Source organism: Vicia villosa, linkage group LG5 (genome assembly GCF_029867415.1).
Source record: "Vicia villosa cultivar HV-30 ecotype Madison, WI linkage group LG5, Vvil1.0, whole genome shotgun sequence".
NCBI classification, from domain to species: domain Eukaryota; kingdom Viridiplantae; phylum Streptophyta; class Magnoliopsida; order Fabales; family Fabaceae; genus Vicia; species Vicia villosa.
In genome coordinates this window covers 117,990,378-118,006,333 of record NC_081184.1, presented here as the reverse complement: position 1 = coordinate 118,006,333, position 15,956 = coordinate 117,990,378, and the positions used below count along the sequence as shown (strand labels likewise).

Sequence of the window (15,956 nt, the reverse complement as noted above, 5' to 3'; positions counted from 1 at the left end):
AAATGGAGTATAATGGAATGGAGCGGAACAATGTTACCATTTCATTGTTTGGAAATTTTATGACGAAACAAGGCAAGTTATTCATTCCGCTCATAATGAAGAAAAAAAAATATAGTAATAAGTAATGGAATTAAATGAAATTCATACGATTCTATTCCATTCTACTCCATGAAATTTTATCTTCATGTGACATTAGAGCTTCATTATTTTAGATTTTTTCTTTACCCACCTCTCTATGGGGGTCACCCCCAACGAAAACCCCATTTTACCCTGCTTCGGAAATGCATTTCCGAAATATTTTTTTTTCTAAATTTTTCCAGACTTCGGAAGTGCATTTCCGAAAAAATCTCAAAAATTGGGATTTTGACTAATTCGGAGATGCATCTCCGAAACAACAAAAAAAAATCTAAAAAAATCCCAAAAATTAATTTTAGGATATTAATTAATTCACATATCAAAAATTTGATATAATTTATGAGTAATGAATAATAATAATTATATATATTGATATAATTTATGAGTTATGAATAATAACTATTATATATTTCTATCCTGATTCATATTTTAAATTTAAAATAATTTTAATTAAAATAATTAAAATAATTTCACTTACAAAATAGGTTATAATTTTTTATTTATATATTTATAATAATTGTTATATATTTATAAAAAAAATGAGTGTTTTAATTTATATATTTATATAATAATTATAATAATTATTATATATTTATAAATATTATTATATATTTATATATTTATATAATAATTATTATATATTAATTATAAATATATTTATATATTTATATAATAATTATTATATATTAATTATAAATATATTTATATATTTATATAATAATTATTATATATTAATTATAAATATATTTATATATTTATATAATAATTTTAAAAATTAAAAAAATAAGTGTTTTAATTTATAATAATTATTATATATTTATATATTTATATATTTATATATTAATTATTATATATTTATATATTATATATTTATACAAGTTAAAAATTATTTTTAACTTTAAAATTGTTTAGGAAATTTTGATACACCTTGATTTTATTGATTAACCTTCGATTTTTTCTTTACCCACCTCCCTATGGGGGTCACCCCTAGCGAAAACTCCATTTTACCCTGCTTCGGAAATGCATTTCCGAAATATTTTTTTTTCTAAATTTTTCCAGACTTCGGAAGTGCATTTCCGAAAAAATCCCAAAAATTGAGATTTTGACTAATTCGGAGATGCATCTCCGAAACAACAAAAAAATCTAAAAAAATCCCAAAAATTAATTTTAGGATATTAATTAATTCACATATCATAAATTTGATATAATTTATGAGTAATGAATAATAATAATTATATATATTGATATAATTTATGAGTTATGAATAATAGCTATTATATATTTCTATCCTGATTCATATTTTAAAATTTAAAATAATTTTAATTAAAAAAATTAAAATAATTTCACTTACAAAATAGGTTATAATTTTTTATTTATATATTTATAATAATTGTTATATATTTATAAAAAAAATGAGTGTTTTAATTTATATATTTATATAATAATTATAATAATTATTATATATTTATAATAATTATTATATATTTATAAATATTATTATATATTTATATATTTATATAATAATTATTATATATTAATTATAAATATATTTATATATTTATATAATAATTATAAAAATTAAAAAAATAAGTGTTTTAATTTATAATAATTATTATATATTTATATATTTATATATTTATATATTAATTATTATATATTTATATATTATATATTTATATAAGTTAAAAATTATTTTTAACTTTAAAATTGTTTAGGAAATTTTGATTCACCTTGATTTTATTGATTAACCTTCGATTTTTTCTTTACCCACCTCCCTATGGGGGTCACCCCAGCGAAAATCTCATTTTACCCTGCTTCGGAAATGCATTTCCTAAATATTTTTTTTCTAAATTTTTCCAGACTTCGGAAGTGCATTTCCGAAAAATCCCAAAAATTGGTATTTTGACTAATTCGGAGATGCATCTCCGAAACAACAAAAAGAAATCTAAAAAAATCCCAAAAATTAATTTTAGGATATTAATTAATTCACATATCATAAATTTGATATAATTTATGAGTAATGAATAATAATAATAATTATATATATTGATATAATTTATGAGTTATGAATAATAGCTATTATATATTTCTATCCTGATTCATATTTTAAAATTTAAAATAATTTTAATTAAAAAAATTAAAATAATTTCACATACAAAATAGGTTATAATTTTTTATTTATATATTTATAATAATCGTTATATATTTATAAAAAAAATGAGTGTTTTAATTTATATATTTATATAATAATTATAATAATTATTATATATTTATATAATAATTATTATATATTAATTATAAATATATTTATATATTTATATAATAATTATAAAAATTAAAAAAATAAGTGTTTTAATTTATAATAATTATTATATATTTATATATTATATATTTATATAAGTTAAAAATTATTTTTAACTTTAAAATTGTTTAGGAAATTTTGATTCACCTTGATTTTATTGATTAACCTTCATTTTATTGATTCACCGTGATTTTATACCTATTAATTGTATTGATTCACCTTGATTTTAATTTTTTAATAATTATTGAATTCTTTCGGAAGTGTATATCCGAAACATTCCAAGACCAATTTGGTCTTGGAATATTTCGGATATGCATCTCCGAAGACACCCCCTCCAAAAAAAGGTGTTTTCGGAAATGCATCTCCGAAAATCCCAAAAAGGGGTGTTTTCGGAAATGCATCTCCGAAAATCCCAAAAAGGGGTGTTTTCGGAAATGCATCTCCGAAAACACCTTTTTTTTCGTGTTTTCGGAAGTGCATTTCCGAAATAAGACAAATTTTGAAAAAAGAAAAAGCGTTTCGGAAATGCATTTCCGAAGTGAGGGTATTTTGGGTTTTTTTTACCGGAGATGATCTAGAAAAGAGGGAGGTAGGAAAATAAATTTCCTTATTTTATTTGAACACCTGATCGGATAAAAGTAAAAGACCTTTGAAAAAATGTTAATGTTGAAGAGACTAGTACTTTGTTCTAAGATGCTGCAAAGTTAACTATAACCTACTCATTAATGAAAGAATGTATTTTTCCATTCTTATATATATATATATATATATATATATATATATATATATATATATATATATATATATATATATATATATATATATATATATATATATATATATATATATATATATATATATATATATATATGGAGGGGATCATTTGACACCGGTGTCAAAATATTAATTTTGACACCAAATCCTACCCCTTTATTCTTAACAATTCAAAGGTTAGGATATATTTCTTTAAAAAACTAATGTGTTAGTTATAAGTGAATGTATATTAACCTTTAGATTAATAATAATAAACGGATAAGATTTGGTGTCAAAATTAATACTTTGACGTCAAATAATCCATTCTCATATATATATATATATATATATATATATATATATATATATATATATATATATATATATATATATATATATATATATATATATATATATATATATCATCATCATCGGTTTAATTCGGTTTGAGGTCAGTTTTAGTATCAAGTGATTTAGCCATGTATATTTAATCACTATAGAAATTGCATATATTTTCAGCTGGGTAAACACCATTGTTTCACCTACCATTGCGCCTCTTCCGAATTCTACATCTCCACTAGACAGAAATAAAGAAATCATTATGTCTTCTTCTTGTCCTTCTAGCTCAATTGACTAGGCTTCCTTACAAAATTAAAGAAATGTCCATCATTCCACAGGAAGCTCTTATTTATATGAGCTATAGTTGTTCATCAATAATCTCAATGATGAAGAATTTAATCGATTCATGGAATTAGACTAACCCTTAGAATATGCAGTGTACAACCCTGGTTGTTTATGTTTCTAATCTTAGTTGTGACAAGTACTTTTTGATTAATCTCTGTATCATTCCTTCTAAAAATTATTTTTTATACTTCAATGTTATATTTATGAATATCTTTTGCGTTTTATTCTGGTTAAGTTATGTATAATTATTTATTTATATTAAGTTTATTTTGGCACTCGTCTCAAAAAAGTTATTTATTATTTTTTGAATATCTTTCTCATACTTTTTGTTTGGTGACCAAAAAAAGAGGAAAAATATTTTATGTAAAGGGAAAATAACTAACTCTGATAAATTATTTTTGTGTTAAATATTTTCATATTTTACTCAAATCTATTCTAAGAGATTATCTTTAATACTTAATTAGAAAATGTATTTTCACATAGCATATTTACATTCAATGTTGGCTTTTTTTACTCAACCATGCTTGCATTTTCTCAACAATGAACTCAAAGTCTAGAATCTTAGTTCTTCCGTGAAGAATAAGAAAACCAAGGCATTTTCTAATGGTTGACCTTAATAGTAGGAACACCTGAGGAAAAGAAAGCTTTAGATATTTTGATATTCATCTTATGAAAACAACAAAATGTCATGATCAATCCTGTTACTATTGGAAAGTGTTTGACCATGAATTTTGTCGCTATGAGGTTGAACAATAGTCGAAGCACTAAAAAAACAAGTATTTTCATCCCCTAGCATCGCCCATTATCTTTGAGTTTTGTTAGCGGGAAACCAAAAAAATAGAAGAAACAAAAAATCTAAAACCTGAAAGCATTGCTCTCCACATCTTTTGCAAGCTGAATCATTGATATGAATCCATATCCATTAATTTACCTCTAACCAACATCTAATCACAAAGCAAGAGATTAAGAATGTATGTCTTTACAGCATTATCACCTAGTCATGTCCGAAACCAATATTCAATTCAATAACCAATTCAGGAAAAATAAGAATGCATAAAAAAAAAGTTTCAAATTATATGCTAAGATGTTCATCCCTTGGCAAGCTTTGAACAGTATCTGACCATCTACCAGGTGAATGATCACTGCTATTATTAGATGAGACATGAGTTTCCCCTCTTGCATCTCTTATCATCTTTAGAACTTCTCTCATTGTAGGTCTATTCTCTGGACTAACTGAAACACATGCCATTGCAATGTTCAAAAGAGCCTGAAGCTTCTCTTCAGAAGCTTCATTGCCTGATGAGGCAGGATCATCTCCGGACTCGGTTTCTTCTTCACGTACTGACCTAACCCATCGAGGTATATCTGAGCCGTGTGCCTGAACAAGGTCTTGATAGGGTGTTTTGCCTGTCAAAAGCTCAAGGAGAAGGACACCAAAGCTGTATACATCGGCAGATTGAGTTTGCGGCCGCTGAAAACTGCGGCATTCGGGTGCTCTATAGAAAAAAGAAGTGGCACTTGGTTCGTCCATTGTGTCGGGATTGAGGAACACATTGAGACCGTAATCTGTGAGACAGGACTCAAAGTCGGAACCAAGTAACACATTAGAAGATTTCAGGTTTCCGTGTGTCATGCCAGGGTTTTGGTGGATATAGAGAATGCCTGTTGCTAGATCTTCTGCGATTTTAAGACATGATGTCCAGTGAAGAGGTTTTCCCCCATTCGATGTTTTCGATCCTGCATTTTACAGTCAGTAATTTGTCAACAGGTCCTCTGGTACATCTATTACTTAATTTGTATTACAGCAATATCAAAATACAGAAGTTTTTATTCAATTTACTTCCTTAGCAAAAGAAAACACGAGTGTTGTTAATAGTTGAATCTATAATTGTTTCACAAAAACTGCATCTATATTTTGATTTAAAATTGATTATTCCAAAATGGCCATGCAACAAACACAGACAACTTCAATCATATGATAAAAATGTGTACCACTTTTACAAAGGTCAATGATGGTTAGCCTGCATAGACTAAAAAAGCTCAATAACATTAAATAAAGAAACAAAGCAAAACTAAATACATAGCAATTGGCATGATTGGTTACTTTCTAGTCTAGGATTTTATGATTCCAGCATTATTTCTAAGAGAAAAAAGTAAGGCTAATTTGTTGATTTGTTAAATGCACAGCCATAAAGTATTTTATCTCATCCTTTACATTAATGAACAAGAAAGCCGTTCCATGGTTAGGTATAATGCTTATGCTTTATGCTCACTTTTTGCATTATCCAGCAAAAGGAATAACACTTTTCTTTATGCAAATATTTATATCTGTAATGTAACAGCTTTTAAAATTTTAACAGTTATGAAAGGAAACACTGCTGTGTATCCAACATGTTACTTTCCTTCACCTTTACTTTGGTAAATAATAGTGATTCCAGTAAAGAGACTCATGCATAATTACAAAAATATTTGAAGGGACAAACAACAACTACTATATATAATATGAAAAAGAAGTCTAATTTGTCATGCTTAAGAATTTTATTATTGAAATGAACATTATTGAAATGAACATTTCAACTTCCATTATTAAAAAATCAAAGAGTATAATATCAGTCTTTCAAAATAAAATTTTGACTGAATCAGGAGTTTTTGTTAGACATAGTACCCAACCCGACAATGGGCCACGATTTGCTGCAGTAGCACAACTTCTGCTGTCATGCAGTCAAACATTTTTTACCGTCTGATTAAAATCAAACAGTTCTGATTTTTTTTTTGACAAAAACAGTTCTGATTTAAAACTTGTGTTTTTTAAATTATAAAATGAAAATCAAACTTATTTTTCTGGACCGTCGGATTAAGATCAAACAGCTACTAATACATTGAAGGAGTGAATGCATCAAAACATTGACCACAGGGATCCGTTTTCCCTCAACAAATCACGCAAAGATTAATTGTCGTAATTTAAACATTCCAAATCTCATGTAAAATTAAATAGTATATCACTGTATAAGTACGTGGCTATACACTAAGCACAAAACCGTTCAGCACTCTTTAATTTTTGAATGGTTGAATGAGAGGGACAACACTAACATGGGGTCACATTCATAAATGAGTTGTCAGATTCAGATCACTCATACTAATTCATTAAAAGTCTATAATTACATTAATTCGTTAATCTGTTGGTCATGGAAAGCAACACTTTTTGTCTCTATCCCTAAATCCCTAATCCCTCTCTATTCTACTAATCAACATCAATAAACATTCAGTGCATACATATTATTGGATGAGGACCCATTATCAAAATATAATCAACTTTTAGGTCACACTCCCCACAACTTTTCAGGATATAAACAACACACAATATAATCATAGTTTTATAACTTCTAACAAATACCACATTTTCATATACTAGTACTAATAAAAAGAATATAACAAATTTATTGACATAAGGTTGTAAAATTAAAGAGATGCGTACCATGAATAAGAGAGAAGAGGCTTCCATTCGGGAAATAATCATAGACAAGAAGACGTTCTTCTTTAGCTTGAAAATAAGCCCTAAGTGGGACCAGATTAGGGTGTCTAAGCTTCCCAAGTAAATCAATATGTGTCCTAAACTCTTCCAACCCAGGGTACCTTGCATCTTTCAACCTCTTAACAGTAACAATAAAACCTGATTCCATAACTGCTTTATACGTACTTCCCATAATACCCCTCCCTAATGTCTCAGCTGAAGCCTTAAGTAAATCCTCTAAACTATACCCCATTTCACGATCCCCTGCTCCGCAGAACACCAGTTTCCCTATACCCTCATTTTCCCAAGCAAATCCACCTTGTTTCGCCTCGTAATTACTTCCTCTACCCTCCCCTTCTCCAGGATTTTCACCTTCTGTAGCTGCCACGTCAGCATTACCCTTATTGGTCCGTCTTGCTCCAGAAGAACCCACTCTCTTCCTACGGTTCTTGCAAATTACCCACACCAGTAAAATCAAGCAAATTAACAACAAAACAAACCCACCAACACTTCCTCCAATTATCTTTATCAGTTTCGTACGGTTCGATTTCGACTTCGACGACGTCGTTTTCGCGTTTCCTCCAGCCGGACCCACTCCCTCCGGCGGTGGCGATAACAGAGTCTTATTTTTACATTCCCGGTGGATCTGTTCACCGCAGAGCTCTAAGTTACCTGAAAACGACGACGCGTTAAACCGAATCAATGCAGATGTCACCGGAATCTCGCCGGAGAGTCTATTATTCGAGACATTCAAATACTTAAGTCCGGTTTGGTCAAAACTCGGAATCGAACCGGTAAACAAATTATCTTGCAAGTACAGTACATAGAGCCGAGAAAGCTTAAGCAAATCCACCGGAATCTCGCCGGAGATTTTATTACCGGATAAAACAATAACTTTGACTCTATGAAGAATCGAAACAGAAACCGGAAACTCGCCGGAGAAATCGTTATCGTTGAGATAAATAGACTTAAGATTAACGAGATTTGAGAGATCAGGGATTTGACCAGAGAGTGAGTTTCCTTTGAAGCTAAGAACTCGAAGTTGATCCAAACGGTTTAAGATATCTGAATCTAGTTTCCCGGTTAAGTTGAAATACTCGAGTACTAGCTTTCTAACTCTTCCTTGGAAACACTCTTTAACACCTGACCAAGTGCAAACGTCGTCGTTTACTTGTTGTAGCCATGGAAGTTTATTGTGAATGTCAATGGAGGATTTTAGAGCTAAAAGTGGTTTTGAATCATCGTTTTGTGATCTAGCTAATTGAGGAGTGAAGAAGAGAAAAAGTAGATAAATGATGAAAAACCGAAAAGAGAATCTCTTCATTTTAAGAAGAGGACCCAAACAAGACCTATTGTTGTAGTAGAAGCTATTGCTATTGAATAGACATTGTTGATTTTTGGTGGAAGTTAACGAAACTTTTAATGCATGTTGGGTAGAAGTTGATTCACCTACTAAAACTACCTCAAATAGTTCTAACTCATTAGATCTACAATTTGTGGTTGGTTTGCTTCACATTATTCATTCATGCATTGCAGAAACTTTAGTTGAGGCATTTCATCGAACACATCATTGGCATTGAAGTGTGCAGAAAAAAGTGGTGGTAAAACTCACGGACACAATGGCAGGACTGTCACGTGAAGGTGAAATGATCCCAGTAACCAAACACCAAAAATAACCATTCTTTTCTTTTCTCTATGATTTCTTTCTTTCTATATTGTTAAAACTGCACAAACAGAAACATTGTTATTATTATTAAACAAACAGTCAACAACAACAACTGAACCAACAAGCAAACAAAATGAGTACACACTACACACACTGTAATTTTTTATATGTAATGTAATAAAATAAACTAAAGAAAAGCATGCATGTACTAGTACTAGCTTTCTAACTACTTACTTTCTTGGGTTAAAGTGGGATCCAATACTTTGATTGAAATCATCATTGCAATGGCTTGTGAAAACAAACAGGTTGAAAATGGTTTGAACTTTTCTTGAAAATTTGGTAAGTGAAATTTGTATGTTTATTTACATGTAAATAACAATATTTGTGACAGTAACACACATGGTGTGGACTGAGGAGTGTTGGTTCCAAAATCCAGCTGCTAAAACTCTATAATTTGAGAGAGAGAAAGAACTATGACACTATGACATAAGAAAACATGCCCCCCTTTTCTTCCTTTGTTTAGGGCCCTTTTTTTAACACAGGAAATAGGTGATAGAATTGAAGGCAAAAGAGAAGAGTGATATAAATGGCATTTCACAAAAAAGTAACAACAACACCTGCCACGTGGTACAATTAAATAACCATGGATGTGTAGTTGAGCTCGTGTATCAGTATCATTGACTCTTGCCAGCTGTGTCATATTGAATATCTTTTGCTCTTTTTTTCATCAGTCTATAAAAACAGCAACACCTTTTTTTTTTTCTATATAGCGTGTCTACATATAATATTAATGATTTTGTTTGGTCTGAAAATTAATTAGCATGTTTAGATTAGAAAATGAAAAAAAGGGGGGAAAACAAAACAGATGTGAAATGAAGAGGACATTTGTTTTTGTACCTGTGTTTGGTTGAACATAGTAGAGTCATAGACCAAGCCAAAATAAGGGTCCTACTCCTCCTACTCCTATCTATCAAGAATTGATTATTGGAGATTGCATGAGATCGTGCGCTCATATTTTGTGGCATGGGATTGTAGAATATATGTAGTAAGTGGAGTAATTAAGAACGACAAAACATAAGTTATGAATATCTATCATAGAATTCAAATAAGGTCAAGGTTAATGGCTACCAACTAATAGGGATCATGTGGGAGACTAATAGGGAATTTCATCAAAACACTTCATAATCACTAGTATAATGTTATTTGGCCTTAACTTTGGAGTCTACTTTTTTAGAGTTAAACCTTGCTCGAAAACAACATGTTTAGTGAGTTAGATAAATAGATTCTGAATTAGTAGTGGCTATCATTTTCCTTGCAAGGACTTGTAATTGGGATTTTTTTAATAGAAAATTTATATTTTAGTTGAGCCTTAATGGATGATCATGATTAGAGTAGAATTCGAGATTTAGAGTGTCAAATTTATATTATGTTCAGCAAAAGTTCAATGTTATTTGTGTTGTTCATTATGATATACTTTAATTGGACAAGGACTATGGAATTTTTTTCTTTTCTCAAGTTTGGGTATGAAGGATTAATGTGAAGTGGATCATATAGATTAGCTTACTCGGATTTGATACCGCTTGAAAGTGGAGCTATTGTTTTCCGGACCCGTCAAGTTTTAATTAATAATTTTGAAAAAAAAATATTATTTATTCTTTTTGTTGGATAAGATGATTGAGGAGATAATTAATTTAGAAAATATGTTTCGAATTTCAACTACTGCGGTATGTGTTTTTATTTATTTTTAAAAGTGATGTCTTTTTAATTTAAAAATTAAGATCTATTTTTTCGATTTCACTATTAATCAAGAGGTTAGATTCATATATTTAAATATAAAAGCATTTGTTTATTAATTTTTGCCATAAATATAACTCATCTAAATTTGTTCCAAACTCGTAAACATCACTCTTTAGAATGAACTATAAGACATAATTTTTTTTCAATATTACGTGTTGTTCTCTATACACATCAGAGAAACTAAGAGTCTGTTTGGTAAGGCCATAAAAAGAGCTTTTAGCGCTTTTTAGCTTTTCAGCTAATATAACTAAAAGGGTTAAATAAGTTTTTGGTCCATCTAAATATATCAAATTTCGTTTTTAATCCCTCTAAACATTTCCTTCAAAGAATGGTCCCTCTAATATTTTTCATCCACACTTTTGGTCCCTCCTGCTAACTTCCGTTAACAGAGCTGACGTGACACTAACACGTGACAATGCCACCTGTCAAATATGCTGACGTGGCATGCCACATAGCTAAAGTCAAGATGAAACTTGAGTCCATAAAATTTCGTAGCTAATACATAGCTAAAATCGTAGCTAATCTCTAGAAAAAATTTATTCTTAAAAAAACAATCGATTCATATTAATATTTTTTACAAAATATTATAGTAATGTTTCGATGCATTCTTCTCCATGCTTCCTCCTTCCACTGTAACGAATTGTCTCCCTGCAACCATATTTTTCATTCGGACATGGCAACTTGATAGATTGCAATAGATCCTCATATACTTTACAACTTGTTAGGTTAATTTGTTTTAAGCATTTGTCACACTTGTTCCTGAGTTTATCATAGCAAGTTGAGCAAACAATATGATCATTATCACACTGAGTTGCAACACAAAAGTTAATCATCAAATCAAACTTTGAACCATTTGCTTGAATAAAATAAAGTATCACCAATATAAATCTAATCATCCGAACTTTGAATTATTATTACTACATTTACCATTCAAGCTAGCTTATCTTCATTATTATACTGATAAAGAAAATTTTCACGCTTTTTTCATTCTCTTTTGCTTTCTTTATGGTACATTTAGTTATATTTTTTTTTCTTTAGAGGAAAACAACTTCATTTAAGAAGAAAAAGAAGGATACAACAAAAGGGGATCGCCTTCAGAATAGCCACCAACCCAAGTTTTAGAACCATACAATTTTTCAAGCTCAACAACATTGTGAGCATCAATATTAAACTCTCTACTTATAAATAAAAGAGAACCTATTTGAAAGCTATTGATTAAAATCCTACAGTCCTCCGCAACTAGTTCAAGGGCTATAATATCACAAAGCCCATTAATGCAATCCACAGCCACCTTTGCATCAGACTGTATAATAATTCTCTTCAAATTCAGGTTACGTGCCAAAGTAAGACTCCAAGGTATAGCAAGCAGTTCTGCGAGACCTGGATCAACGGAGATATCTTCTCTTCGACTGGCAGCTAACAATGTTTCACGATCCTAATTTTTTATCACACAGCCAAAGGAAACAGCCTCTTCACGGATTAAACCGGCGTCGACCTGTAGGATATGAATGTCGTCAGGAAAGGATTCCCCCGAAGCCGGCACCAAACATTTTGCTTTTCCTTTTGCACAGGGATTCCATCTATTAAACTCCACCACGTTTTCAAGAGCCTCCGCTGCCAGCACCTGCGGATTAGACAATTTCTGCTGATATAACAGTAGGTTTCTCACCAGCCAGATTTTATGAATCATAGAACAAAACAACTGAACATTCAGAGAATCACCACAAGTAAGCATAGACAGAAGCCAGTCATTTAACTCCAAACCATCAGGGATGCGATAACTGAGTATAGACGAGAAGAAAACTTGTCGCGCAAAATGACACTGTGAGAATAGGTGGTGCGATGATTCAATCGATGAGTGGCAGAAAGAATAGGAAGCATCCAGAGTAATACCTTTCTTGGTCAAGTTCTCTTTTGTGGGCAAGATGTTACGCCCTAGCCTCCATAAGAAATTCCTAATCTTATTCTGAATAGGGACTTTCCAGATTTGCTTCCATAGCCTCAGGTGATGAATACTCGAAGGGCCCGGGACCTTGGCAGCTTTGGAATGTAGACTTAGGTGATAAGCGGAACGAACCGAATACTCCCCGTCTTTTTCATGATGCCAAATAAGTGAATCCTCCGTCTGTCTGAAGGAGAGGGGAATACTAACAATTTGTTGCGCCTCCTGAACATCAAAACTGTTGAAAATTAAATTTCTCCTCCACCCACCCAAATCTGGATCAATCAGCTCACTGACTTTAGCATTGGGACTTAGACCTCTCACGTTTCCAACTAGCTTGTATCCAGCATTACCAGGAATCCAGTTGTCTTTTTGGATAGAAACTTTCTCCCCATTGCCAATTCTCCATCTGACTCCTTTATGGACTAAATCTCTAGCACTTAAAATACTACGCCAGGCATAACTAGGGCTATAGCCAACCAAACTCTCCTCAATAGAACAATTCGGATAGTACCTGCCCTTAAACACCTTACCAACCAAAGACTTATCATCAGTCCACAGCCTCCAATAGTGCTTACCAAGGAGACTAATATTGAAATCACTTATGCCCCTGAATCCCATTCCTCCTTCACATTTGCTGCGAGCCATTTTCTCCCAATTCATCCAATGAACTTTCCGCTTCCCGTTTTTTGATCCCCACCAAAAGCTGGCTAGCATGGCTTCAATTTCGTGACATATCGTCTCTGGGATCTTGTAACAACTCATTATGTAACTTGGTATAGCCTGGGCCACAGCCTTTATAAGAACCTCTTTCCATGCTCTTGACAGGAACTGCTCCTTCCACCCTTTTAGTTTCTTCCAAACCCTTTCAACAATCAGAGCAAAAACCTGCTTCTTTGATCTTCCAAACACAACTGGCAGCCCCAGGTATTTTGTGTGGCTCAGAACCGTTCTAAATCCCATTCTCGAACATAGGCCTATTTTGTCTTCCTCAGGAACGTTGCGACTAAAAGATGCCTCTGACTTTTCCAAGTTTACCATTTGTCCCGACGAGCGCTGATACTACTGTAAAATATTGAGGATACTGCCTGCCTCACTAGCATTTGCCCGAGCAAATAAAAGGCAATCATCTGCAAAAAAGAGATGTGTGATCACCGGGGCCTTCCTCGCAATATGAACGCCATGGATGTTCTTTTTGTTTGCCTCCTGTTTGAGCATACCTGAAAGGACATCAACACACATTATAAACAAATATGGAGATAGTGGATCTCCTTGTCGGAGTCCCCTCTCCGGAGTGAAAGACATGCTAGGTTGGCCATTAACAAGCACTTTGTAAGAAACAGTGGAGATGCAATTTCTTATGAGAGCAATCATGTTTGGAGGAAAGCCCATAGACACCATCACTTCAATGATAAAGGCCCACTCCAGACGATCATAAGCCTTGGACATATCGAGCTTGAGCGCCATAGTCCCCTTCTTTCCTTTTTTCTTCTTCTTCATCCAACGGAAGCACTCCATAGCCACAAGTGCATTATCCGTGATTAGACGTCCTTTCACGAAGGCACTCTGCTCTTCATCAATTATCTCAGGAAGAATACACTTTATCCTATTTGCAATGGCCTTTGTGACTACCTTCATCACCACATTACACAAACTTATGGGACCAAAATCCTTTGGGCTAGAAGGATGCTTACACTTTGGGATCAAGGCAATGTGAGTATCATTAATCAATCCAGGGTCCCTATTGTTGTTTAGGATCTCAAGGGCCAGTTTGGTGACATCGGAGCCAACCACGTTCCAGTATTTTTGGAAAAAAAAGTGCAGGTAGACCGTCCGGTCTAGGGGCCTTAAGGGGGGCCATTTGAAAAAGGGCGTCTTTCACTTCCAGAGGGGTAAAAATTGACTCACACCAACTGATATGAGAGGCCTTAAGCTTCCCTTTAACAACCGAACAAACCTCCTGAATATTGGTCGGAAGCGAAGAAGAAAAAAGATCCGAGAAATAATTGACAAGGATTCTTTCGCAATGGTCTTCTCCCTTCCACCAACACCCATTCTCATATTTCAACTTCTTAATGCTATTTGTCCTTCTCCTTTGGTCGGCCTTCCCGTGAAAGAAACGATTATTTTTGTCCCCATGTTTTAACCACATTGCCCTGCTCCGTTGCCTCCACATTATTTCTTCAACCTGGAGAAGATTGTCTCTACGGTTCTCCAAAGCCTTGTAATTACTGATGGACTCCTCATTTGAATTCCACAAACTATCATCTTTCAGCATCTCCTCGGATCTCCTAATCTCCTTGCTAATCGTGCCCAGTTTGTAGTCCTTGAAAAACTCATCCAGCCCCTTCATAGCATCTAGCTTTTGGTGCCCTCTAATTGAAGGGTTATTCCATAACTGCTGCACATACCTTTCACACTTGGGCTCTCTACACCACACCTCCTCGAACCTGAACATGTGTTTCCTATTTCTTCTTTTCTCTCCTATATCAACCATACCGGGACAAATGACTCACTTTAATGGGAGAGAACCTGTTAATGAAAGCGTCGGTAGCTAAACTCCTATCAAGTCTGCATTGTACGTTATTTGTGCCCTGTCTCCCGTTGGTCCAAGTGAAGGGATAGCCTTCAAAACCCAAATCAGAAAGACTACAAAGTTCCAAAGTTCTGCGCCCCCACGACAGTTGAGGCGAGGTTCTAGTGTTGCCTCCTTGTTTTTCCTGCTCAATCAATATATCATTAAGGTCCCCAAAACAGACGAAGCAATCACCACTCCTTCTAACCACCTCTTGAATCAACTCCCACGTTTTCCTCTTATTATGTTCCTCCGGAAAACCATAAACACCGCTGAAATACCAAACCAGATTATCACACTCTTCCACCACAGATCCTCCAATATGGTTTAAGGAGAAAGAAGTTATAGTGATTTGTAACTTCTCACTCCATAAAAGACCAATTCCCCCTGCCCTCTCCCTTTCTTACCCATTGCACTCCACCAAATGACAGAAATCAAAACCAGCTTTGTTCTTTATAGACTGAAATTTCTCCTCCTTAAGACGCGTCTCCATGAGGAATAACATATCGGGATTTTCAATACGAATGAGCCTTAACAAGGCTCGAACTGCACGGGGATTCCCCAACCCCCTGCAGTTCCAGCTTATGATTT

The 15,956-nt window shown here is 32.7% G+C and overlaps 1 protein-coding gene across 1 annotated transcript; it reads right to left on the bottom strand.

The window, feature by feature from the left end:
* Window positions 1-4,835: 4,835 nt before the first annotated feature.
* Window positions 4,836-9,727, bottom strand: LOC131602174 (inactive leucine-rich repeat receptor-like serine/threonine-protein kinase At1g60630). Its single transcript, XM_058874192.1, has 3 exons — window positions 9,286-9,727; window positions 7,350-9,109; window positions 4,836-5,611 (listed from the first exon to the last, which is right to left on the bottom strand). The coding sequence occupies exons 2-3, from the start codon at window positions 8,707-8,709 to the stop codon at window positions 4,947-4,949; spliced, it is 2,025 nt and encodes a 674-aa protein (XP_058730175.1). The 5' UTR covers window positions 8,710-9,109; window positions 9,286-9,727; the 3' UTR covers window positions 4,836-4,946.
* Window positions 9,728-15,956: the final 6,229 nt, after the last annotated feature.